The 24846-nt window shown below is 41.2% G+C and overlaps 3 protein-coding genes across 5 annotated transcripts; 1 reads left to right on the plus strand and 2 right to left on the minus strand.

Annotated features, from left to right (window-relative positions):
• Positions 1–352: 352 nt before the first annotated feature.
• Positions 353–9790, minus strand: gdpd2 (glycerophosphodiester phosphodiesterase domain containing 2). Of its 2 annotated transcripts, XM_068715023.1 has the most exons (16): positions 9671–9790; positions 7849–8078; positions 7047–7150; positions 6802–6895; positions 6488–6547; positions 6303–6401; positions 6072–6165; positions 5639–5784; positions 4698–4780; positions 4327–4486; positions 4012–4218; positions 3773–3921; positions 2777–2924; positions 2594–2676; positions 2478–2506; positions 353–1405 (listed from the first exon to the last, which is right to left on the minus strand). In XM_068715023.1, exons 2-16 carry the CDS (start codon positions 7933–7935, stop codon positions 1332–1334), a joined length of 1617 nt encoding a protein of 538 aa, XP_068571124.1. In that variant the 5' UTR covers positions 7936–8078; positions 9671–9790; the 3' UTR covers positions 353–1331. The 2 variants fall into 2 exon arrangements, with proteins under 2 accessions (XP_068571124.1, XP_068571123.1); XM_068715022.1 differs by lacking the exon at positions 2478–2506.
• Positions 9791–15495: 5705 nt separating this feature from the next.
• Positions 15496–19152, plus strand: pdzd11 (PDZ domain containing 11). Of its 2 annotated transcripts, none has more exons than XM_068715025.1 (6): positions 15496–15579; positions 16091–16198; positions 16401–16541; positions 16697–16795; positions 17035–17095; positions 17814–19152. In XM_068715025.1, exons 2-6 carry the CDS (start codon positions 16106–16108, stop codon positions 17846–17848), a joined length of 429 nt encoding a protein of 142 aa, XP_068571126.1. In that variant the 5' UTR covers positions 15496–15579; positions 16091–16105; the 3' UTR covers positions 17849–19152. The 2 variants fall into 2 exon arrangements, with proteins under 2 accessions (XP_068571126.1, XP_068571127.1); XM_068715026.1 differs by lacking the exon at positions 15496–15579 and adding an exon at positions 15606–15667.
• A 1341-nt stretch (positions 19153–20493) lies between these two features.
• Positions 20494–24454, minus strand: stard14 (START domain containing 14). Its single transcript, XM_068715024.1, has 6 exons — positions 24029–24454; positions 23765–23912; positions 22730–22833; positions 22367–22484; positions 22210–22262; positions 20494–20719 (listed from the first exon to the last, which is right to left on the minus strand). The coding sequence occupies exons 1-6, from the start codon at positions 24185–24187 to the stop codon at positions 20513–20515; spliced, it is 789 nt and encodes a 262-aa protein (XP_068571125.1). The 5' UTR covers positions 24188–24454; the 3' UTR covers positions 20494–20512.
• Positions 24455–24846: the final 392 nt, after the last annotated feature.

The raw sequence follows: 24846 nt of genomic DNA on the forward strand, positions 1-24846 counted from the left end.
ACGTCCCTGTGGCTCTAAGCCCTCATTGAGACACTGTTATATTCATATTAATACATTTAAACTACCTGGATTTAGCTTGGCTTATCTACAGCATGTGAAACCATCATTTGTTAACAGTCTCTTAGTGAAACATCTTTTCCAGGGTTACGTTTTTCACTGATCTGCCTCAAGTAGCCTCTTTTCCAAATGTTTGCGTTGTGTGCCATCTAGTGGTGCTGTTAAGATAAATTCAAGGAGAGCTAGTTTACGGCATCATGAACCTCCAACCCAAGTGTCGGCGGTCGAGTTGCACCATGGGTAATGTAGGCGCCAGCCTTTGACGAGGAAGAAAGACACCGCCGATCATGCTGCATCGATTTTGATTGTTTTTTTTATTGTCCATTGTGAGTCATAATTTCGCTGCCCTGAGGCAACAGAGAGTGTACACACTGTAATATCTGTTGACATGTTTCAGATTATTGTTGTTGTTCTTTATGTTCATATATATACATATATATTTAGATTGTACATAGTAGTTAAATGTGTATGCTTCCCTCTGTTCTACTTTGTTGTCTTTAATGTCCTTGTTTTGATATTTTTCTTGTTTATTTGTATATTCTATGTATGTACGTTTAGAGCAACGTGAAAACCGGAGTCAAATTCCTTGTATGCATGGCCAATAAAGCTAATTCTGATTCTGAATCAGATGGTGAAGTAAAGTGAAAATTAATGCATTTTGTGGAGGGAACACATAGATTCACTATTTATCATCTCAGTGATGATATTCAGATACTTTACTTAAGTAAAGTACAAATGCAACAATGTAAAAGTACTCCAATACAAGTAAAAGTCCTGCTGTCAATATGTACACAAGTAAAACTAGTATCAGCAAAATGTTAAAAAAGTAATAATAAGCCTACCCACATTATGCAGGTAAGACGGGCTCTGTCATGTATGTTTGCATTTCTGGTGCAAAGGCAGAGTGCAGGAAATGTGACCATTGTTTCACAAACAAAAGAAACCAGAAAACAAAAACAGAAATTTGTTTAAAAAAATACTGAATCATTATATAAAGAAACACAAATATTGATGTAGTCAAGGATAAAATACACAGACACAGGACAGTGTAGAAAATAGCCGGTGCTTGTGACTCAGGTTACAGGATATACACATATAACATCTTATGACCGCTGAAAAAGCAACATTCTTATTCTCACGGCTTTGGAATACAGTGCATGGTTATTCATATTAACTTGCTTTCTTCCTGGTTTAGGTCCAAACCATTCTGGCAGTGCAACCAAGGATCTATCTCAGTTTTGTGGCAGAAAAATGTCCTGCTGGAGACGGGAAAACTACCCGGTGGATAAGAAGGGAGACAGTTCTTTCTTGTTCCAGGCTGAAGTTTTGTTTCTTTGCCTCTCTGTCCCTGTGTAGAGTCACAAAAAAGTTATAAAAACAGACAAATTAATACATTTGTAATCGCTATAGATGTGTTTATGGTTGATAAATAATTGTCTAAATTTTTTTAGATCAGTCGTAAACTATTAATAACAACAACATTTGGGTAACCAGATTGTAGGATTATTTATTTTTTTGCTTTCTATTTGGGAATGATGACAATATAATATTCCTAATCCATTAAACCATTTAAATGTGTTTCTCACTGACTAAAAACTATGTTAATAAATATTGTATTCCTTAGTCTTCATTTTTTTAAAACAATAATGTAAATGTTGACACGTTGTTCATAAATGGATCCAAATAAGTGTTCTAACGGTCCAAGTGAAAATGTCGTTTTACAACCTGGCAATCCAACATGTGATATTGATGATATCATGATACCTAACTGATCAATCAAGCTTTAGTAAATAATGTATTAACAGTTAATTGCGCCATAATTACAGCTTATACACCTCTTGTCCATTATCTTGCATTATTACACTCTCTAAAATTAGTTAGTTTAGTTAGTTTTTCAAATGAAAAATACAGACCCACATTTTTTTTTAAATACATTTTTCCATTGTAGTACATTAACCCGTTATTGACTTCATGTCAAACCCAAAGGATGGATTAATATCACCGCTTTATAAAAATGTTATTAGCAACATGGATTCATGGATGGAAAGATAGGAAGTCTTTTTTAGTATCATTATGTTAACTAGAGCTGAAACAATTAGTTGGTTAATAGAGTAGTCCATCTACAGAAAATAATAATAATAATCAATTACTCACTGAAGTCATTTTTTCAAGCAAAAGGGAAAAAACTTTTCCGTGTTCCAGATTTGATTTTCATTTTATTTTTATGACAGTGAAATTAAAATATTTTGGTTTTGGACAGCAAATTGAAGATGTCGCCTTGCGATTTCACAAATATTGAGAAACCCTTCATAGACTTAAGGATTAATTGATTAATTGTGAAAATAATCTGTAGATGGACCATTAGTGAAAACAGTCATTAGTTCCAACCCTCGTGTTAACATATTGAAATCGTCCAGTACCTTTTCTCTTACAGAAACAGTGTGTTTTCCTGTCGGAAACAGTGAGGTGGATGAGTCAGTCAATTCACTTTCATCAACATGTTCATACAACAGACACAAACGAGTGCTCTGCTTACCACTGAAAGATGTAGAGTCCAGTCATTATCAGAATAGATGCAATGTCCACTGTAATCCATATCATTAGGTAAGTAAGAGGCGCCTGTAACACACAAACGTGGTGTTCACTGCTGGCTACTGAAACAACCAGAAAGAGAAGTAAAGCATGCGCTACTGCTCCTGCAGCTGTATGCGTTGCTCACCATGACCCCGTCGGGCCGCTCCATGTCTTTTAGCAGGTGGCAGGAGTTGGTGGTAACAGAACTGACCCCGGCACACCACAGCAGAGAGTACAGCCAACGCTCATTAACCACCCACATGTTCACCTTGATGTTCCTTCTCCGATGCTCCCTGTCAGAAACAAACACAACGTCTGAAGAACTTTGTTTGAGATTACAATGTAGGCGAATGAAGACAGAAGTATATCGGAAGACAGGAATCTATGGAAAGCAGGACAGTAGATATGTGTGTATGCAGGTCTGTATCTGCATATGTAAATGTCTGTAAGTAGGTGCATGTATGTATGTATGTACTTCTATGTGCATGAAAATGTACATTCTAAGCTCCTGTGGGTATTTTCTTTTCTTCCTTTGTTTTTCTTCTTTTTTTTGGTCATCATAACAATTATCATGCTTTCCTTATTCGACTATTTTTGCATCGGTTTAAAAAACATAATTAATAGAATGTATAAATCATATGAAAAGCATACAGTTGTTCTACTTGCATACATGGATGGACAGGGATGAGAAGATACATACACACATGCATACACCCACCCTGATCAGACACACATTCATCCCACACACCATTTCATTTTGACCAAATGCATGTGATCAAAAGGTGTAAGATTACATATGTTTATGTAAAAACAGTGCTAACTTGTGCTGCCCAGTGATCTGTCTTTTATGTAGTTCACTTTCTCAAAACATGTTGCTACACTGCATTTCATTTTTGTCATTCTTTAGTCATTTTTAACGGTTTGTTTGCTCATGCTTGGAGCAGCACTCCTGGGTTGGGACATTAGTTGAATCTCACTCCCTGGAGGCCGATCCTGCGCCTCTATAGTCAGCGCCAGCACTGTGTCTTAGCATGCCACACACTCACACACACACACTTTTAATTAACACACTGCTGTGCATGCCCCCTGGCACTACCTATAGATATAATGAGTGTACTTAGTTTCATATTTATTCCGTTACCTGATTTCTTCTGTACTAAACTTGCTGTATTTCACATTCAGGTAGTCCCCCCCTTCGTTAAGCATAACACTTTCGTTGTCATAGACCTGGATGAAGTCTGGAGCATTCTTAATTACATATTCCCTATCTGCTGGAGGAAGCCAGCGGACCTGTAAAAAGAAAAAAACAAAACCGTAACCAAATATGTCTTATCATGAGAAATCTCAAATTTGATTAGAATGAAATAGAATCTGACTTACCAGTTTTGGGTTAATGCCAGAACTCAAGATGGTGTTGACTGTGTCCACTGTGTCATTTTCCTGGTTGGAACTATACAGGTCAAAGATCACTGAGATGTTGTGCTGCTTGGCGAGCTTGAGGAGCTGAAGCAAGGAGGGAATGGTCTGATTTCTGGCTGTTTCCACCTCCTCTTCTGAGAGCTCGGACACTGAACGGAAAGGATCTGTCTAAAAAGCCAGACAAAAGCTTCCTGTAACTGTGACACGTTGCACGAAAGCACATACATCTTTATGAGTGAGTGTGTGGACAAGTACGTGTCAAAGCTCAGCCCTCACCTTTAGGAACCATTCACCCGCATTCAGACTCTGTAATTCCTCCCAGGTCAGGTTGGAGCTGTGGCTGAAGTCTTCATTGAGAAACTTCTTTTTAACATTTGTCGTTCTCAGCAAGAACCCAGCGGTATGGTCATGCATTAAGAAGGGAACTCTGTCTTTACTGGGTTAGAAAAACAGGAAAAAAAAATGACATCTGTGAGGCAAAAACAATCCCATATTTAAAGACGCATGAAGTAATATCTCTGTGGAGAGAGAATCAGAGAGAAGTAACTTCCCCTATGAGGATGTTGACACTCAAAGTCTTTGTTCCATGTCATGGACATTGACACGGGTCTGTAGAAATCACACCGTGTTCACCGACAGTCACGTACCTGAGCTGGACGTCTGTCTCAAAGGCCGTCACGCCGCACGCGATGCTCCTGTTGAACGACATCATGGTGTTCTCCGGGGCCAGCTGAACACAGTGCAGACAGATGGGTGAGACAAACACACACAACCCCACACACACACACCGTGTTAATCTGAACTCATTGGTGACCTCAGAAGCACAGCAAACTAAGGAGGGCAGAGCAGGACAGCATATGGGGCCCTCACTTGATTGGACATTTGTTCACACCTGAACCAGACGTAAAGTATATTTGCTGTAATGTGAACACATGAAAATGCAAAGTAATTTAACAAATCAACAAACACAATATAATATATGTGTTGTGTGACTTGCTCTGTATGACAGGAGATAAAGATATTTGCATGAAATATTTGCCAAAAAGAAAAAGTGAATAGCATATTTCTCAAAATGTCAAACAATCCCATTAAATTATCTTTAAACGTGTCCCTCCTCTGACTATATACACTCAAAATCTTAATTATAACTGCAATGTCTCAACCGTGACAGCTCTTTCCAAAAGTGAAAAAAGTAAAGTGAAAAGTAAGATCATTAGGGTTAAAAGGCTGGAGATATGTATCCTCTGTATGGAGACATTCAGACGACTAAAGGGCGGGTCAAAAAGGGGTGAATTATTCTTTTATCGCTCAGTCCACCAAATTAGCTACCGACTCAGCTGGTGACTAGTTTCCCACGTAAACTACTGATGGCTGATCATTCAGGTTTCTCATGGTCACTTGAAGTATTCATGTCTTTTGTTTTTCGCCATGTGTCTCTGTGATTTCTGTTTTACCTGGATGAAAGACAAAATTCCCCTTGAGCACAATAAAGTCAAAGTTGAAAAGCAAAGTTGAAAAGAATCACAACACAATGCGAGGTGGACCATGTGTACCTTGAGGGTGTTGTCAAGTAAAACAGGATGCTCACCATAGGCGCGCCGCGGTGACCAATGAGCTTTGGTTTTTCAGGTAATTCGGTCGGCTCTATCAGACAAGGAGACTGGATGCTCAGGGGACACAGGAAGATGGCCGCTGACAGCACTACAAATATCCCTGCGATCAGGAACTTAGACCCTGGTGAGAACAAAACACCAAACGATAAGATAATTCTCTTGAGCTGTTCACACTGCGGTGAGTCTGAACAGAGGGCCTGTACAGACGTCTCTTTAGAAGTGTGAGTAAATAACCAGCATTGTTTGTACTATGAATGCATTTCATTTTCCCTTGCAGATATTGACTCATGAAAAGTTCTGTACATTTGTACTTATAACTTAGTAAACAGCAATTTGTTACATATGTAATATCATGTTCAGCTGATTAAAGTGTGATTTTAAGCCAAGGTGTGCTTTTAAATGACATACATTTTTTCTCAGCCATGTGGAAGCCCTGGAAGACAAACAAGCTCAGCAGGGTCAACGCCCCAACAGCACCGAACTGCAAGAAAGGAGCTGTGGCCTGCCAAGAGGCCGACACGCACATCAAAAACACATGGAGGTACACGGACAACTAAACAAAAAAAACAACAGACATTTACTCTCTCAGCATTGTTCCCAAAAACACGTCAGCCCCTTGACACGAGAGCCTCGCTGTACCTGCAGAGAGAGAGGAACAGTCGGCCATTCTCGTTGCCACTTGAGGCAAAGTCCTGTGACTCCGAAAGCGATGAATATCACGCCAAAAAATAAGAAGATCTGTGGAGAAAGAGAAAATACACATATGACAACCTGAATAGATGATGCATATTTGGGGGGGTTTGGTGGTTAAATTAAATATTTACCTTGTGTAGCCAGTGTAAGTTGAGCGGCTCCCTTAAGGCGACTTGGACCAATGCAAAGAGCTGTAATGAACGGTATTGAATTATGAAATTGCAACTCTGGCTTCCTACTATGTTTATAGAATGGTACTTCATTATTGTATTTTTTTTAAGCTGCCATAATATCTGATTATATAGTAAATGGTAAACAATGTTTCTTATTTACCTAGACTTCTAAAGATCCAACCTCATGCCAGTAATTAACCACTCAATAACCTGCAATCACTGCATCCTTACCATAACATTTGAACATCACAGTATCAACACTATATACTCACCAGCAGCAGAACACAGTAGCTGGTTAGCACTGCGGAAATGATGATCAGCACCATGAACCAATTCACCCATCTTTTCAGTTGTGCGAAGCCCTCCCTGATAATGGAACAAAAGAGGGCAGCACGGGGTCAGCAGAATAAAGGTCACGAAAGAGGAAAGAAAGAAACAGGAGAAGAAAAGAAAGGAATCTGGGCTTTTGTGAGGGATCCAACACGGCCTATTTGTCTGCATGTTTGTGATCACTCACCAGTTAACATCCTCTCGGTCATTAAACGTAACCATGCAGATGTACATCCAGCACAGGGAGAGCAGGGACACCAGAGTGACAACTGAGAACCAACAGCATGCATGCTAAAATGAAAAGGACTGGTGAAATAGTATTCATGTTCTGATACTTAAAAGCGTTTCAGGGTTAAAATAATGATCAAGATATTTTGCGTGTGTCTGTGGATTTCAAAGGGAATTTGACCTGAGAAGACAATGGAACAATTGCAAAAAAATGTTGTTGGCTTTTTTAGCTGCACTGTGCCGTGACAACGCACCACAAACAGTCCCTTCATGCTCCTTCACCATCAGCAACACACCTCTCCACCCTCCCCTTATAATCCTGTTCCAGATAAATCCAAAACAAGCCTGTTAGGGCCTGTGAGTTCACTTATTTTCCTTGGCAGAGAATTTTCGTCATCATCATTACTTAATTTACAATGTTTTTTTTTCTTTTCTAAGAATATATGATCAGCTTTCACGAGACAAAGGTATCCAGTTTAATTTAAAATGCATTTAAAACCTGAGATTTGTATAGAAAAACTGTTCATTGGCATTATTTTACATTTCTGAATTCAGTCCGGTGGAATGTTAATCCCTGATTACAGGGATTTGTAAAGGTTATGCTCAGTGGAAGTACAAGGAACCTGAAGACTGAAATAGATATGAAACAATTATTTCATAACCATCACACACCAACGTATAATACAGAGCTGTGCTGAAGGAAATTAGAACTCCCTGGTCATATGTTCAACACAAACACAAATGCCGCGGAAAATACTCACTTTTCTCTTCGGTTTACTTGAGTGCTTCCAGTGGCAGCTATATAAGCCCCTGCTGCAAACTCTGCAACAGCTGTCGTCTTGAGACATCACTTCTCCTCCTCATTCACAGTGGAGGAAGTGCAGCTCCTGTTCAGTGCAACCTGGACACCTGATACAGCCTGAAGGACGGAGGGAGCGAGCCCTTTCTCTGGATGCCGAGGAGAGGCCCGACCTCGTTCACCCCTTTAAACCTGTGAAGTGCAGGAGGAGGAAAAAGACGACTGTGACAGAAAGCGCAAATGAGGGAGGGGGTATCAAGGCAGTCCCTGCTCAATAAGCCTCTCAATAGAGCCTGTGTGCAAAATGAGGTATCGCCACTGGCAGCACTTACAATGGCCAACACCATGGGGTATTGACAGTACAGCGCACAGGCCGGCCTCAGAGTGACGTCACAGTATTGGAGCATTTGCAACACAAACAGCCACAGTGACAGGCACATCCACGCACAGAGAGGGGGTGGAGGAAATAAACTGTCCATGAGTAAAGAATAAACATTACTGAGATGGTGAAGGACACTCTTTGGACATAGATAGTGACTTCATAAATGTTTAGTTTAAAGTGGTTTAGATGGGAACCTCCATGTTGATGAGTAGCCTGAGAATGGGGAAAAGCAAGATGCTGGAAAACATGTTGGGGCTTATAATTTAACAGTTGTGCCAGATTTCGATCACTCCTTCCAGACGGGACGTGGGAAATCAACGCACGTTGTTTGTCACCTGCCAAAGAGGCAGATTGAGCAATAAAGGTTTGTCTTGTACCTTTTACCCAACCAACCGTTTCTTGTTTGACTAGATTTGACTTGAGGTTTTGCCAGCTACGTTCCGCTTGTTTCCACAGTCAAAGCTTTCAAGGCATTAAGCAAATTCAAGGTTAGGGCCTCAACTCAAGCAGGTAAAGCTGAGATGAAACTTAACAATCACATACCAGTCTTATTTTTTTTTAACATTAAATAATGTTTTTCTTAGAAGAATGTTTGCACAGGTCCACGGTGTCAATGTCAGTGATGTGAAACATAGGGCGTCTCGTTTCACAGCAAATATTCAAGGGACTTTTACATCTCAGCTGAATGTTGAGCAATAACCGTAGTTTGTGACAACCAGTTATCAGATAACAAACGAGAGGGAAATGGGAATGCTCCACTGACAACCAAAGAACAATTAAATACTTCTTCACAGTTGAGTGCTTTACAACAGTGTCATTTCTATGTCCTTGCAAAACACACAAGCTGCAAGACATCACTGTTAATTTATTTAATCATACCTTAACTGTCACTCTCACTTACCAACATAAGCACATCTAATGCATAAGCACACTTCCTACATGCTTCAAAGTTTAAGGATATAATTTAGTACAACGTATAACTACATAAAATAAAAGGCCCAGCACTGGTACCTGCATTTTTTCAGCAGATTAAACGATAGCACAGACGCATACCTTGCCAATCCACTCTCTGCTACTTTTGTGTTATCACTTAGCGCTGGTTGGCAACTTTGACTGTAATTACTGGGTGCAATCTCTGATGAGAGATTAAAGTGTCTTATCAAATATTCTTAGAATGATTTATGTTTATGCAAGGATAAACACATGGAGGAAACCCATCACACCTCTCGCTCTCCCTGATGCATAACTCAGCTGTGATTTTTGTTGTTACAGTTACAGAAAAGGTGTTTCTTCCAACTTTAAGCAAATCACTCAGCATCCATCTATCTATCTATCTATCTATCTATCTATCTATCTATCTATCTATCTATCTGCAGTATCCAACAAAACGAACAAGACTCACCATGAATCACACTGTGTTGTTGAATTCCTCTGTACTTGCACTGAAACTCACTCGGTGGGAAGACCACTCTGTTAGCCTCCACTCTACTTGTCTGGCATCCTTTCCACTTCGGTGTGAGTCCGTGAGCTGAATGTGAATGGTCCCACATGAATGGGTGAAGTGGTGAATGGGTGTAGCCCAAACAGAGAGGGAGGATCCAAACAATTCAACTCAGGTAGTCTTTAGAGAGAAACTTGTAGATTACAGGAAAACAACGGAATGTGTACACTGACAGTTCCTCTGCAACAAGTAGTCTAGAGAAGTATCTCTCTAGACTTGTAGTCTAGAGAGATACTTCGGCTCCTCAGGGTCACTTTTAACAAATCCCATGTTCATGGCCAGATTGAGAAGCCCTGGGTTGACTTACCAAGTCGATAACCACCGTCGTAGGACTGCTTAAAGTGATCACGGTTGTTAGGGTTTGTTAGGTCAGATAACAAAAAGATATCCTGGGTATGTTGAACTCTTTTTGTTACGAATTCCCCATCATATTAGATTGTTTTCATCCTGCTTGCCTGTTTATTTAACTCATTTCAGATCCTGCCATTCACACCCTATCATCTCTCATTCCCCTCACCTGGCCTTCCACTTTTTGTTTGTACAGGCGTTGGGTTACTCAAAATAATCCACAGGCCTTGTTGTGAGTAGGTTCGTGCAGGAACCATTTTCTTTCAACCAAAATTCCTACATGAAACTGCTCACAAGGTCTACGGATTATCTTGAGATTTCTAAGAGACATTGCTGTTGAGTTTTTTTCAAATGTACTTTGAGCAGCACAAGCCGAATGCCATAGTCCCATTATGTTGGCGAGAAGGCAGACGTCTCTACGACCAGGCAAAAAGATTTAGAAATAATAAATAACAGTACAGGTAAGAGAAGAAATGTATATTTTTTTAAACCTTTAAACCTCCTCACACACCTGCACTGCAGCTGGAAGATGAGAAGTAACTAAGTAGGCTACATTTACTGTACTTAAGTACACTATTGAGGAATTCACAAGCCCAGCAGTAGCCTATTGAAATCAGCCCCATTGCTTCAGTGCAACATCAAAGTGATGTATAGTATAAATATTCCATTCTACATAATGAGCACCTTTACTTTGGGTACTTAAAGTATATTTTGATGCTAATACTTTTGTACGTTTACTTACGTTAAATTGTTAATGCAGGACCCTAACTTGCATCATGTTTTGACAATGTATTGCTACTTTTATTGAAGTAGAAGATCTGACTGCTTGTTCCAACACTTATCAAAATGTAAGTCCTACAGTTGTGGTCAAAAGTTTACATACACTTGTAAAGAACATAATGTCATGGCTCTCTTGAGTTTCCCCGTTATTTCTACAACTCTGATTTTTCTCTGATAGAGTGATTGGAACAGATACTTCTTTGTCACAAAAAACATTCATGAAGTTTGGTTCTTTCATGACTTTATTATGGGTTAACAGAAAAAGTGATCAAATCTGCTGGGTCAAAAATATACATACAGCAGTGCTAATATTTGGTTACATGTCCCTTGGCCATTTTCACTTCAATTAGGCGCTTTTGGTAGCCATCCACAAGCTTCTGGCAAGCTTCTCGTTGAATCTTTGACCACTCCTCTTGACAGAATTGGTGCAGTTCAGTTAAATTTGATGGCTTTCTGACATGGACTTGTTTCTTCAGCATTGTCCACATGTTCTCAATGGGATTTAAGTCAGGACTTTGGGAAGGCCATTCTAAAACCCTAATTCTAGCCTGATTTAGCCATTCCATTACCACTTTTGATGCGTGTTTGGGGTCATTGTCCTGTTGGAACACTCAACTGCGCCCAAGACCCAACCTTCGGGCTGATGATTTTAGGTTATCTTGAAGAATTTGAAGGTAATCCTCCTTCTTCATTATCCCATTTACTCTCTGTAAAGCACCAGTTCCATTGGCAGCAAAACAGCCCCACAGCATAATACTACCACCACCGTGCTTGACGGTAGGCATGGTGTTCTTGGGGTTAAAGGCCTCACCTTTTCTCCTCCAAACATATTGCTGGGCATTGTGGCCAAACAGCTCGATTTTTGTTTCGTCTGACCACAGAACTTTCCTCCAGAAGGTCTTATCTTTGTCCATGTGATCAGCAGCAAACTTCAGTCGAGCCTTAAGGTGCCGCTTTTGGAGTGAGGGCTTCCTTCTTGCACGGCAGCCTCTCAGTCCATGGAGATGCAAAACACGCTTGACTGTGGACACTGACACCTGTGTTCTCCCCGTCCTCTTTCGAATTTCATGCTGTTACTGTCACTTATCCAGTCAAGCTCACCATTGCTGTTGTGTATCGCCCACCAGGGCCTCTTGGTGAGTTCCTGGAGGAGCTCGACACATTAGTCTCGCACTTCCATGACGATGGCTCGGCGCTCATCCTGCTCGGTGACTTCAACATCCAGACCGATAAGCTTGAACCTCTTCTTTCATTCCTCTCCTCCTTTGACCTTTACCACTCTTCTCCTCCTACCCACAAGGCCGGCAACCAGCTGGATCTTATCTTCACTAGGCACTGTTCTACTGCTAACCTCTCTGTCACTCCCCTCCAGCTCTCTGACCACTATTTCATGTCCTACTCCCTCTCCCTATCCTCTGCTCCATCATTTCCTCCACCTACCCACATGGTTTCTACCCGGAGTCATCTCCGCTCCCTCTCCCCTGCTGATCTTTCCTCTTCTGTCACCTCTGCTCTCCCTGACCCTGAATCCTTCTCTCTCCTATCCCCTGATACGGCTACTGATCTTCTCCTCTCCACCCTTACTTCTTCTTTGGACAAACTCTGTCCCTTCACCTCCAGGCCTGCACGCCCAACTCCACCTGCCCCGTGGCTGTCGGACTCAGTGCGTACTGATAGACGGAGCCTAAGAGAGGCTGAGCGTAAATGGAAAAAAGGCAAACTCCCGGAGGACATTCTTAACTTCCAAGCTCTTCTTTCCACTTTTTCCTCCTCTCTATCTACTGCTAAAGCTGCGTTCTTCCGCTCTAAAATCCTAACCTCTGCTTCCAATCCTAAAAAACTCTTTGAAACTTTCACTTCACTCCTCCAACCCCCACCCCCTCCTCCTACTTCCTCCCTTCTCCCTGATGATTTTGCCAACTTCTTTGACAAGAAGGTCACTCGACAGAGACGGCCCTCCTTGCAGTGACAGAGTCGCCGCGAGAGCTAACTCTCTCTCCTCTGTCCTGATTCTCCTGGACTTGTCTGCGGCGTTTGACACTGTGAACCATCAAATCCTCCTCTCATCCCTCGAGGGGATGGGCATCTCAGGCTCTGCACTCTCCCTGTTTGCATCCTACCTGACGGGTCGATCCTACCAGGTGACCTGGAGGGGGGCCGTGTCGGAACCATGCATGCTGACTACGGGGGTTCCGCAAGGGTCAGTCCTGGGCCCCCTTCTCTTCTCGCTCTACACAACATCTCTGGGTTCTGTTATTCGCTCGCATGACTTCTCCTACCATTGTTATGGCGATGACACCCAGCTGGTCTTGTCATTTCCCCCCGGTGACACCCAAGTGGAGACGCGCATCGCTGCGTGTTTGGCTGACATCTCGAAGTGGATGACGACACACCACCTCAAGCTCAACCTAGACAAAACTGAGCTACTGTTCCTCCCGGGGAAGGGTTGCCCGCACCGGGACCTGTCCATCACCATTGATGATACCGTGGTGACGCCAACTCGGACTGCAAAGAACCTGGGTGTGACCCTGGATGACCAACTGTCATTCTCGGCAAACATTTCATCCGTTACACGCTCCTGCAGATTCCTGCTCTACAACATCAGGAGGATTCGTCCCTTCCTGACTGACGAGACGGCGCAGGTTCCCATCCAGGCTCTTGTCGTCTCCCGCCTGGACTACTGCAACTCTCTACTCGCCGGAGCCCCGGCGTCGGCCATCAGACCTCTGGAGCTTGTCCAGAAAGCTGCAGCTCGCCTGGTGTTCAATCGCCCCAAGTTCTCCCACACAACTTCCTTTCTCCGTTCTCTACACTGGCTACCTGTAAGAGCTCACATCCAGTTTAAGACTCTGGTGCTAGCCTACAGGGCAGTGAAAGGAACAGCTCCTTCCTATCTCCAGGCCATGGTCAAGCCTTACACCCCCGCCCGACCACTTTGCTCTGCTGCCTCGGGGCGATTGGTTGCCCCGTCGCTCAGAGGTCCTGGCGGCCGATCGACCCGGTCACGGCTGTTTTCTGTCCTGGCCCCACAATGGTGGAATGAACTTCCCACTGACGTCAGGACAGCGGAATCGCTGCCCATCTTTCGGCGCAGGCTGAAAACCCACCTCTTCAGGAAGTGCTACCCTGAGCCTTCCACTTAGCGCTTATTGTTTTCTTACTAGCTTGTTGCACTTATTGTATTCGTATTACTTATAGCACTAACTGTTTTTCTTGGTTCTGCACTGTACTTTGGCTCTGAGTTATGCTCTGCTTCATGCTCTTAGATGCCTGTTTGGAAAAGGAAATGTACTTATGACTTCTGGTGACTAGTAGTTCTTTTGATTACCAATGTTGAATGCACTTATTGTAAGTCGCTTTGGATAAAAGCGTCTGCTAAATGACTGTAATGTAATGTAATGTAATGTTCCAGCAGCTTCTAATTCTTGGCAGATCTGCTTTTTGGTGGTTCTCGGTTGACTCTTCACCCTCCTGACCAATTTTCTCTCAGCAGCAGGTGATAGCTTGCGTTTTCTTCCTGATCGTGGCAGTGACAAAACAGTGCCATGCACTTTATACTTACAAACAATTGTTTGCACTGTTGCTCTTGGGACCTGCAGCTGCTTTGAAATGGCTCCAAGTGACTTTCCTGACTTGTTCAAGTCAATGATTCGCTTTTTCAGATCCATGCTGAGCTCCTTTGACTTTCCCATTGTAGCGTTTGTGGGCGTTTGTATCCAATGAGCCCTATTTAAATGGCCTCAGAGAAGTCACCAGCTGTAGTCACTCATAATCACTCACAAGAAGTTAAGAGGCCATGCTATGAAGCTCATTTCATTGACACAACTTTCTAAGTCACCAAAATTGCTAATTCATGTTGCTGTATGTATATTTTTGACCCAGCAGATTTGATCACTTTTTCTGTTAACCCATAATAAAGTCATGAAAGAACCAAACTTCATGAATGTTTTTTGTGACAAAGAAGTATCTGTTCCAATCACTCTATCAGAGAAAAATCAGAGTTGTAGAAATAACTGGAAACTCAAGAGAGCCATGACATTATGTTCTTTACAAGTGTATGTAAACTTTTGACCACAACTGTATATATAACATAGACATAATGTATAATGATACTTTAATTATAGTAGTAGTTCAACCAGAAAGTTGTAGAGACATTAAACATGCTTGATAAAGCTTCAACACAGTGAACAGCATGTCTCATTTATTTTTGCATTGCGTGCAGCAGTGCAGACTTCACACCAATCAGTCTGCATTAAATAACCAAATTACATTATTATAACAACACTGTAACTGAAAGAATAACTGCAGACATATGAGGCGTTGAGATACTGTGTTACAAGCAAAAGTCATGCATTCAGAAGTATTAGCATAAAAAATACTTAAAGTACCAAAAGTAAAAGTACTGATGCAGAGTATTCCATTTCAGCATGATGTAATAATGTATACTGTTTACATCAGTTAAATGTTGCAGCTGGTAAAGGTTGTGAATATTCCTCTTATCTATTCTTTATTTTTCATAGTCTTTGAAAAGAAAAAGACAGGACCGTGTTAAATCCCAGTGAACGCTGGACTGCTTGTTGCAGTGACTCCTCCGTGCCAGTAGGTGGCGGTGGTGCACTGAATACCACAGTCATCGTTTTAATACAAGAAAAAGTGCTTGCTGCTAGCCGTCAGACTGGCAGGTGAGATGTTGTTTTATGGCTGTCACTTTGCTTTTTTCCCCCCCTCCAGAGGTTACGCACTGTATTCGTCGTTATAGTCCAAACGATGGTAAACAGTGAATGTTAGTTAAATATGATTTGTGATGAAGAGAGCAGCAGCGTTTCGAAGTTAGCCAGTAAGCTAGCTTTAGCTTTAGCTAGCATCTCGTTTGCATATTGCAGTGTTGAAATTATCTACTGTCGGCTAAAGCACGATTTACCTAATCTATCGTCTGATACAAATGTACATCAATACAACATTTTTTTCAGGATTTGTATAATTATCAGCAGGGATACTCTTTGGAAACTTATTTTAGTAACTTGTTAAGTATTCGACAATATGTGATCTGAACGTAACTTATATTGTTGTTTGGTCTCTTTACTCGTTTTTATGCTGCAGCATAAGCACATGTACATATTTTATTATAAAAAGCGGTACATTACATTTTAAGGAAGAGCTTTTTTCATCAACAATGTACATATTTGTCTTCAGGTGTTTTTATAAACAATGGATCAGAAGATTCCTTATGATGACTACCAGCTCCCTGTGGTATTCCTGCCTTCATATGAGAACCCTCCAGCATGGATAGCCCCACAGGAGGTAAGCCACATATTAGTGTGTATGTTCCCAATCCTCTGGTTTGTGATCTCCTATAACATCAGTGCAGGTTATCAGATATCTCTTAATAAATCAAGGTGTGTAAGAAGAATCAAGCTCACAGGGATATAATGGATATATTGGATATCGTGCCACTGTTGTCGTTGTGCTTTGTCAGCTTTTCTGTTTCTTTGTAAACTTTTAGCGGGTTCATCACCCCGACTACAACAATGAGCTCACCCAGTTCCTGCCTCGTACCGTCGTGTTGAAGAAACCTCCAGGAGCACAGCTGGGCTTCAACATCCGGGGGGGCAAGGCGTCACAGTTGGGAATCTTTATATCCAAGGTGTGTGTGTGTGTGTGTGTGTGTGTGTGTGTGTGTGTGTGTGTGTGTGTGTGTGTGTGTGTGTGTGTGTGTGTGTGTGTAGCCCTGGCATTAATGCTTGTGGCGCTGCTGACTAATTGTTCCCACGTTGTGATTTGTGTGTAATGTGCTGGCAGGTGGTCCCAGACTCAGATGCCCACAGAGCCGGTCTGCAAGAGGGAGACCAGGTCCTTTCTGTGAATGAGGTTGATTTCCAAGACATAGAGCACTCGAGAGTAAGTGAGAGCCGTTCTTCTCCCCATGAGATTCATACAGATATTAATCAACACATTATTATACATTATCTACTACATCTTCAGTGCAGTCGGAACAAGATGTCTGTGTGAAATGGGCCTATATTTATGTCTATGTCAATATTTGAATTCCCATGTAAATATTTATAGAATGCCTCAACAAGTTCAGCCAAGTGCCTTTTTATTATATTGCATTAAGTTCATTCCTTCTTCCTCTTTAGGCTGTAGAGATTCTGAAGACTGCGCGAGAGATACTGATGAGGGTTCGCTTCTTTCCTTACAGTAAGTCTTACTTAAAGAGGCAAAATCACGTCAAGTGAAAGTGACGACAATCTCTAACTCACATCAATAGAGTCTGTACTGCGCTCTTACTTTGTCTTTGAAGGCCAAATCAGTATTTTGTGACCATAAATCACAGATGAATTCATGTACAGTTATGAATGTGTTTGACTTAAGTTGTGTGTTTCTTGACTGATCATTATTTCAAATGCAGCCCTGCTTTCTTACTTTGTTTATAATAAGTTATTGATACAAACAAACCTTAGAAAGCATCAGAAAACAAAAGCAGTTAAGATGTCTTAAGTTGTCTGGTGTTACTATTACAGTTTTTCTCAGTCACTTTGGTACATTTCTCCATTGATTGCAAGCGACTGGACAGGATTCACATGTTACCAACAACAGGCTGAATAGAAATGTTTATAATTCATGCTTGACGACTGGTTCAACCATTGCGCATGTCATGACTTATATAATTAACTAATGCCTAGATGTTGTCTAGGCATTAGTTGGCATGTGTTGCCAATACTACAATACATGCTTTATCAAAATGACTGTAAAAAGAGAGAAAAGCTTTAAGAACATGTCAGCTTCTGGGGGACCAAACATGAAGGAAAATGAAGCTTGTCAGCATGTTACAGTACCTGCGTACTGTTTTTAATCACTGGATTATATCATACCGGTCGGATGACGTACAACGTTATTGTGTGTTTTCTTCTATCAGACTACCAAAGGCAGAAGGAGAGGACTGTACATTAGGTGGCAGCAGAGAGAGAGAGAGTGAGGGTGTGGGGGGGGGGAGTGGTGGACATCTACGTCACTGCTCGTCATCACCCTCCTCCCACAGACTCCGGCCTCCATTCTGTCTCCGCTTCAAGATGACTGATGTATGACTAACAGCCTCATTCAAAGTCCTCCATGTAAGGACAATACATACTCTGTTGTGTACTCTGTCACCCGGTTACCTGAGCGCTCCCTGATCTACTGTGATGCGTGGTGATTTCTACTCTAATCAGGATGTGTTCACAGGAAGATCCGGTACAAGCAGAAGCTTAATAGACATTTCACATTATAAATAATGGAACTGATACATATTTTTTCTAGTCGAGCATAACATTCATAGACGGCCGCTTTTCCTCACGCCCTGTAATTACTGTTTCTACTGTAGTCTTAGACATATATTTAGATCAAGTACGGAGTAGCACTTGTGTGTACTGTACACATCTGCCTCTATGACAAAGGTATGGAGTGGACACACATGCTTAGTTGTGTGTTTAATAGGTACACCTACCTAAAACTAATACATCAGCCTGGATATAAATCCTCCCGTCATGAAATGTTTCATGTTCAGTTTTTGTTTAAAACCGTTTGATGGAATCATTTAAACTCAAGATCCACTTACGGGCTTTTCCTGGAGCTTTCAAAAGCGCATCGTCATTCTAATGGTTTTTATTTTACGGGTCTTATATTGACAAACTGGCAACCGAGTGTGTGTGTACATGTAAAATAAATGTGCATATGACTTGGATTTCAGTACGCACTGACACACAGGAGACAGCAGGGCCTTACGTATTTTAAGAGCAAGCGATGGTGCAAGACTTCTGGTGAATATCACTGATCCTAATATCACTGTGAATATACTGTACATCCAGTTTTTAAATATTTGTAATTGTTTAATGAGTATTAGGTTGTGTAAATATTGTTCAGTGACTGCTATTGTTACTTAAATACTGTCAAATGTTTGCTCGTGTTTCATACGTGTTCATTTTACGTAACCTGCTTCTGGGCTGAACATTTGAATTATGAAAACTATGAACTGTATATTTGAGTTGTTACCAAACTATAACTTCTAACATACTACAGTACATGACAACCACACATTGGACTCTGCAGCTTGCTAGTAAACGGGTTTATTGTTTTGTATGCAAATATCTGCCTGTAGCATCTCAACAGTCTCATTCTTTAGTACACTGCTACATTCATAATAGAAATTACTTCTGGTTTTCCATCTGATCTTACAGTACTTTCACGTGGTACAAAGAAATAAAACCTTTTGAACCGTGGTAACCTTTTCTTTGTACTTGGAGAGCCTGAACCAGCTGGAAATGGGCCGGTTTGCTCTAAGTAGCCAAACTTGTTCCACGTTGTAGTTTGGTTTCTCCTGAGACTTGATTGTCATCTTAAGAGGAACGCAGACAATGACAGTAATTACGTTAACCTCGTCAGTTTTTTTTTTTTTTTTTTTAAAGTTAAGACTATGGAACGTTCCACATCAAACATCTTAAGAAGGAAAACCTAACCAGCTCAGCCTGTAAGGCTTCATTCCAGTGTCTTTCCTCCATAACGTCATCTGAGATTACTTCAAATAAATACATTAAATAAAAGATATCCTTTATGGTCAACAGTCATAATCAACTGACAAAATTCTAACTTGCTATAATACATCGTAACCAGATTTTCATTCTTAGAGATCAACTGATCTGCTCTTGCCAATGCAAGTCTAGCGTCTGTATAACTTAGAATAAGAATTACATAAAAACCTTCGATTGCACAACATCTGGAATAAATACAATGAACCTTCAAACTGCCTTTCTGCATTAAACATTGAAGAAAGAAACATAGTAACTCACTAATTATGACTAAATAAAATGAATGGTTAATAAAAACAAACTTTTCCAAAAAAACAAAACAAAAAAAAAAGACCAGTAGCAAATATAGTGACAGTGAATTGTTTTTGTTTTGCATTTAGCTTAAAAACGTCCTTAAACATATTCAAGGCCGACGCCCAGAGTGGCTGCACAAACCCGGAACCTTTCACCACAACAGGTTTCACGATAAGAATGTTTTAACTGCAAAACAGCCATTACAATGTAATTTAACAGAATCAAGTGTCACTCAGATGCCGGAAAATAACTAATGTCACTTCACTCTACTTTCACCACTGACAGTAACAAGTCAAACCTTCATTCACAGTCACTTGTAAAGGCAAAGTGGACGACCACGCTTCATGTGTATTTCACATAGCTGCAACTCAAAAAAGGCCTGAGATATGACCCATTGTAAATGTAGTTAACTATGACACATTCAAGCCCTCACACCTACAAGTCTGTACAATTCTCTTTTTTTGTTTTAAGCTTGTCAGCAAACACTGGAGAGATGTTTAGCTTACTTCAACATGGACTGAGGTCAATGGCAATTTGATCTGTGCTTGTTTCTGTCTGCTAAAGCGGCTGTAAACACTTCATGCTCGTCCCAAAAAAGGCACACTGATTTGGATCAATATTCATGAGCATTCGGGCAACATCACAGAGAGTCGGAGGTCTCAAGTCATATTAAATTTGTGAGTATATATATATATATACGCACGGTCTCTCCTCCAATGTCTCTTCCAATTAGCCCCCCCCCCCCCCCCAAAATCACGATTTAGCTGCTGTCCTCGCTGTCCTGAGTGGCCACCTTGGAACTCTCATCCACGTTTTCTAGCGAGTCGGCTCTCTGTATGGACAATTCACTGGGGTCCATCATGGGCAGGGTGTTCTGCTCCGGGTACAACCAGGGCTTCTGGTTGGGAGAGTTCTGCTGTTTCCACTCGGCGTAGTTCTGTCCCGCCTTGTGTACACACTTCATCACCTGGAGAGAGAGAGAGAGAGAGAGAGAGAGAGAGAGAGAGAGAGAGAGAGAGAGAGAGAGAGAGAGAGAGAGAGAGAGAGAGAGAGAGAGAGAGAGAGAGAGAGAGAGAGAGAGAGAGAGAGAGAGAGAGAGAGAGAGAGAGGAGACCATAATCAGAGAGCTGCAGCGCGACAATGAGGGTCAATACCACACCTTCGTTCTCAGCCAACAGAGCGGAAGATAACGCGGCTCGCAAAACACTGAGCAACAGATTATGTGGCAAGCAGATACACAAGTGGACCGATCTACAGCTCTGACATGGTCGACAAAATAAAGTGAAGTGTTACACAACAAAAACTAAAAGATGTCATCTTCATGGTGAAGTCCTATTTAAACCATGGCTATCTTGCCTTTGCCATTACGGGGACATACATTCTGGACTTCAACAGGGTGTCAAACAAAACCGCTCGCAAGTTTTGCTTCACAAAATCTGCAGCTAACGAAATTGCTGCTTTGATTGTGAATTAGGCAAAATTCTGCTTTTGTAGAATTGATATTAAGATATATATTGATTACAGCCCTGAGAGGCCTCGCCCCAAGTTATCTTTCAGATCTCTTATCTCCTGTATGTCTCCTCCTGCACCCTGACAGCCTGGAATGTCAGGGTGTTGTGCAAAGGTCCAGATTCACACATGGAGGTGAGAGGTGTTGAAAGACTAGGACCGCAAACTCTGTCTCCTCTTTTTTTAAAATCCCACTTCTTTTAGAATTGCCTTTCTGTGATGTTTGCATGTTTTATGACATAGTCTGTTTATTCTTTGTGTTTTTATAGTATTATTATTATCATTGTTGTGTCTGCTGTGGAGACTGTAAGTTGATGTCCTCTACTGTGTAACTGTCTACATTATGAGCTGCTACGTCACTTTGAATCTGTAGGTCACTTTCTATTCTTGTATCTGCCCTCAGTAGGTCTCTGATCTATAGCTGAAGCAATTCAATCAGCAACTATTCTGACAATATATTCATCATTTTAGGAGTTTTATAAGTAAAGTGGACAGGTTTTGCCTTATATGGTTTAGTCCATAGAAATGACTGTTACATAGAAAGTCGATGTTTCTCAAACGGCAGCTTCTCACACGCGCGCTTATACACTTTGGTCTATATAGTAACAATCTGCGGAGGATATGAAGCCTGGAGAACAAGTTCTGCAGAGAGCGAGAGAGACCAACAGCTCGAGTCAAGATACTCCTTTGTCAGCAGCCTAACCAGGACAGGCCCTTAAATTGGGTTTCTATGGTTACCATTGTCCTTAAAAACACATGAAACCCTCACTCCCTTATGCACACACACACACACCTATTACACAGTTTTGAATCACCTCATGGACACACGCCCACACAGTGATATAGGTCAATTATTTCTAGCATTACATTGCTGCTGTTCACCAGATATTATCAAAACATTTGTTTGTTTGTTTGTTTGTTTGTTTGTGTGTGTGTTGCGTCACTTACCCGCGGAGCGAGAACTTGAGAAGCTTGTTTTACTATCCACTTGGGAAGAGAACCTGGAAGATAAAGAGATACAACTTTTTTTTAATAAACAGCTCTAAAAATGTTTGGCTGGAATTCTCAGTTTAAAGTGAAGTACGAGTGTTGGTTGTGGTCGTACCTTTGGGGTCGGCTTGTGAGAGGTATATGAAAGTGCAGCTGTTTGGTCCTGTGGGCTTGATGAAATACCCAGTGATGATGGAGATGGCCCTCACGAGGTCACTGCGAGGAGGGTATTTCTGTAATGAGTTAAAACATTTTTAATGAGAATTATGAGGAAAACAAACCCGTTTTAACTACAGACGCCTCTTTCAAGACGTTGGATAAGTTATGCAATGTGGACGTGTGACACTATCACCGTGGTTAAGAAAAGCGTGTGTAGAAAGAAATCCAATGCACATAAAACATTAAGTCAATAGGTGTCAGAGTTGTAGAAATGGCACGTTTAAAAAGACAGTGGGAGAGTGTGGAGGAGGTGGCGTACCGGGTGTTTGACTGAGAAGTTAATGATGATGTACTCGTCCTCCATCACCTGCCACGAACGCAGAGACACCACATCTCTGTTCTTTATGGGATTTGAACAAAACCCTGCAGGAAAAAAAAGAAAAGAATTTGACAAAAATCTGGTTATATTGCATTCCTTCATGAACTACTTCACTGTACAGAACCTGAGGCTCAACAAGTGCACCCTTGTTATGACAATAAATACACCGGTTGGACAAGAGGGCGCTCGGCCTTTATTCCCCGAGGGCTTCAGCAGCTTACGAACGAGTCAGCAGAAGAAACAGATTCTGGTGAATTTTGAAATGGAAGTTTAAAAAAGGAGACAGCACTGCAATGCACTGAGAGAAAAACAAATCTAGTTTGAGTATGCAAATATGGACAGAAGTGATTGCGGACAGGACAATAATGGTGGCATTGTTCATATTTCCCTATAGCTCAGAATAAAGAACATGACACTTACACTATGATTCTGCCAGAGGAAATCAGATCGACTGAGTCAGTGTTCTCCTTTAAGTCCTTTCTTAAAAACGTACTTATATTGGAGAGCCTTTCCTGATTTTAGTTTTGAATGTTCGTTGAACTGTGTTTTATTTCCTTCCATATTTTCTCTTCATAATCTTCCTTTTTGTACACTATATTCTTCTTTATACATCAACATTTTTTTCTTCTTCATGTTTTCTTTTAAAGTGATGATTTATGACTTGACTGTTTTATTCTGATGCATTTGTAATGTAGATTTTGAAAAGTGAATTATAAATAAAATAAAGATATTATTATTAAATAAAAACATCCAGAACTTGGTCTTAAAACAAATAGATATCATCACAGATATTAAATCATGAACTGTCTTGGAATAGCACTATTCTTCCATGTAAACATCAAACCCTTAACATACACTTTCCCTTTTCAGTGCGTTTATTTCTTGAGAGCAGCAGGTTGAACCAGGTTTGTTTTGGGCCACTTCTTATAGAGACACAAGCACGCAGAGGAGAAAGTGATCAGATTGAGTCCTTACATGAGTAGTAGCCCACATCAGCATTATCAGAGAGCCGGGCAATGTCAAAACTGTCCATCATGGCGGGGTCCCACTTCTTACGGTACGCGCCATCGTGGAGGACGTCGTACATGGTGGCAGCTGATACATCTTTGATTGTCATTCTACACTAAAAACACACACATACATGCAAGTGTTAAAACAAAAAACAAAAACAGGGCATTGCCAAATTCACAGCGGGAGACCCGGTCACGTGTCTAAATGCTGGCGTTAAAGTGACCTTACCTTGATCTTGTGGACTTTAGGGACGTTCTTTTCCTTATTTGCAGAGTTTTCGACCCACACCTCCATCCCATTCTTATCGTACTTGTTGGACCAATTGTCCGTAGATAAACACTGCTTCTTGAAGTCAGCAAAGGCCGTGTTATCGGGTAAAATAGACATATTTCTGTAACAAAAATAAACTTTCTTCTTAAACAAATCTGTCGTCCAACAGTTCAGCGCGTTTGACCTCGTCGAGTCTCTGGAGAGTTTTCTGCGGCTTTGTGCCTCTTGCGAGCTGAATATATGCGAACTGGTCACCGATCCAGTTTAGCAGGATTTTTGAGTGTGTGTTGAATACCTGAGTCATACCTCCAGATATCCCTCTCTCTGCTGACGTCACAGCCCCTTCCGGAATCCAGGTGTGCGACGCAGGTGTCGTAAAGAACAAAAAAAAAAAAAGGCGAGAAAGGCTACGGTTTTAAAAGTTACGTTATCATACCGCTACAGTAGGTCAGCGTTGATATCAAGAGTAAAATAAATACAGCAGTTCATAAAAGAGGAGCAGTGTTGTGTTTAGTTGATACACGAAAGGCCACGGATAGATAGTAGGTAGGCTGAACACTGTGGGAGTGGGTGGGTGCGAATTGCTCAGTGTTGATGATTACAGAGTATCATCACGACCGTAAATGTTAAACAATAAAAGTCCACCAATAAAACCAAAAAAACACACACATGGGTGATAATAATAATTCAAGCTTGAAAGTGTCGTGATGACTGGGTCTACCATTAGTTTAAGCATCTGTTTGCTTCAGATTTTACAAATCCCTTCCTCAAACATA

The sequence above is a fragment of the Cebidichthys violaceus genome, unplaced genomic scaffold (assembly GCF_023349555.1).
Source record: "Cebidichthys violaceus isolate CVI_PGR_0920_01 unplaced genomic scaffold, fCebVio1.0.p SCAF_2, whole genome shotgun sequence".
In the NCBI taxonomy this organism is placed as follows: domain Eukaryota; kingdom Metazoa; phylum Chordata; class Actinopteri; order Perciformes; family Stichaeidae; genus Cebidichthys; species Cebidichthys violaceus.

Bases quoted from the DNA above. Each gene is read 5' to 3' on its own strand.
- gdpd2 (XM_068715022.1), bottom strand. From the start codon at position 7,935: ATGTCTCAAGACGACAGCTGTTGCAGAGTTTGCAGCAGGGGCTTATAT. The intron at 7,151-7,848 runs GTGAGTATTTTC...TTTTCATTTTAG, and splicing joins CAAGTAAACCGAAGAGAAAA to CATGCATGCTGTTGGTTCTC. The intron at 4,219-4,326 runs GTGAGGGCTGAG...CTGGCTTTTTAG, and splicing joins CGGGTGAATGGTTCCTAAAG to ACAGATCCTTTCCGTTCAGT.
- pdzd11 (XM_068715025.1), top strand. From the start codon at position 16,106: ATGGATCAGAAGATTCCTTATGATGACTACCAGCTCCCTGTGGTATTC. The intron at 16,199-16,400 runs GTAAGCCACATA...GTAAACTTTTAG, and splicing joins CATGGATAGCCCCACAGGAG to CGGGTTCATCACCCCGACTA. The intron at 16,796-17,034 runs GTAAGTGAGAGC...CTTCCTCTTTAG, and splicing joins AAGACATAGAGCACTCGAGA to GCTGTAGAGATTCTGAAGAC.
- stard14 (XM_068715024.1), bottom strand. From the start codon at position 24,187: ATGTCTATTTTACCCGATAACACGGCCTTTGCTGACTTCAAGAAGCAG. The intron at 22,263-22,366 runs GTACGACCACAA...TTTATCTTCCAG, and splicing joins CTCACAAGCCGACCCCAAAG to GTTCTCTTCCCAAGTGGATA. The intron at 20,720-22,209 runs GTAAGTGACGCA...CTCTCTCTCCAG, and splicing joins CTCAAGTTCTCGCTCCGCGG to GTGATGAAGTGTGTACACAA.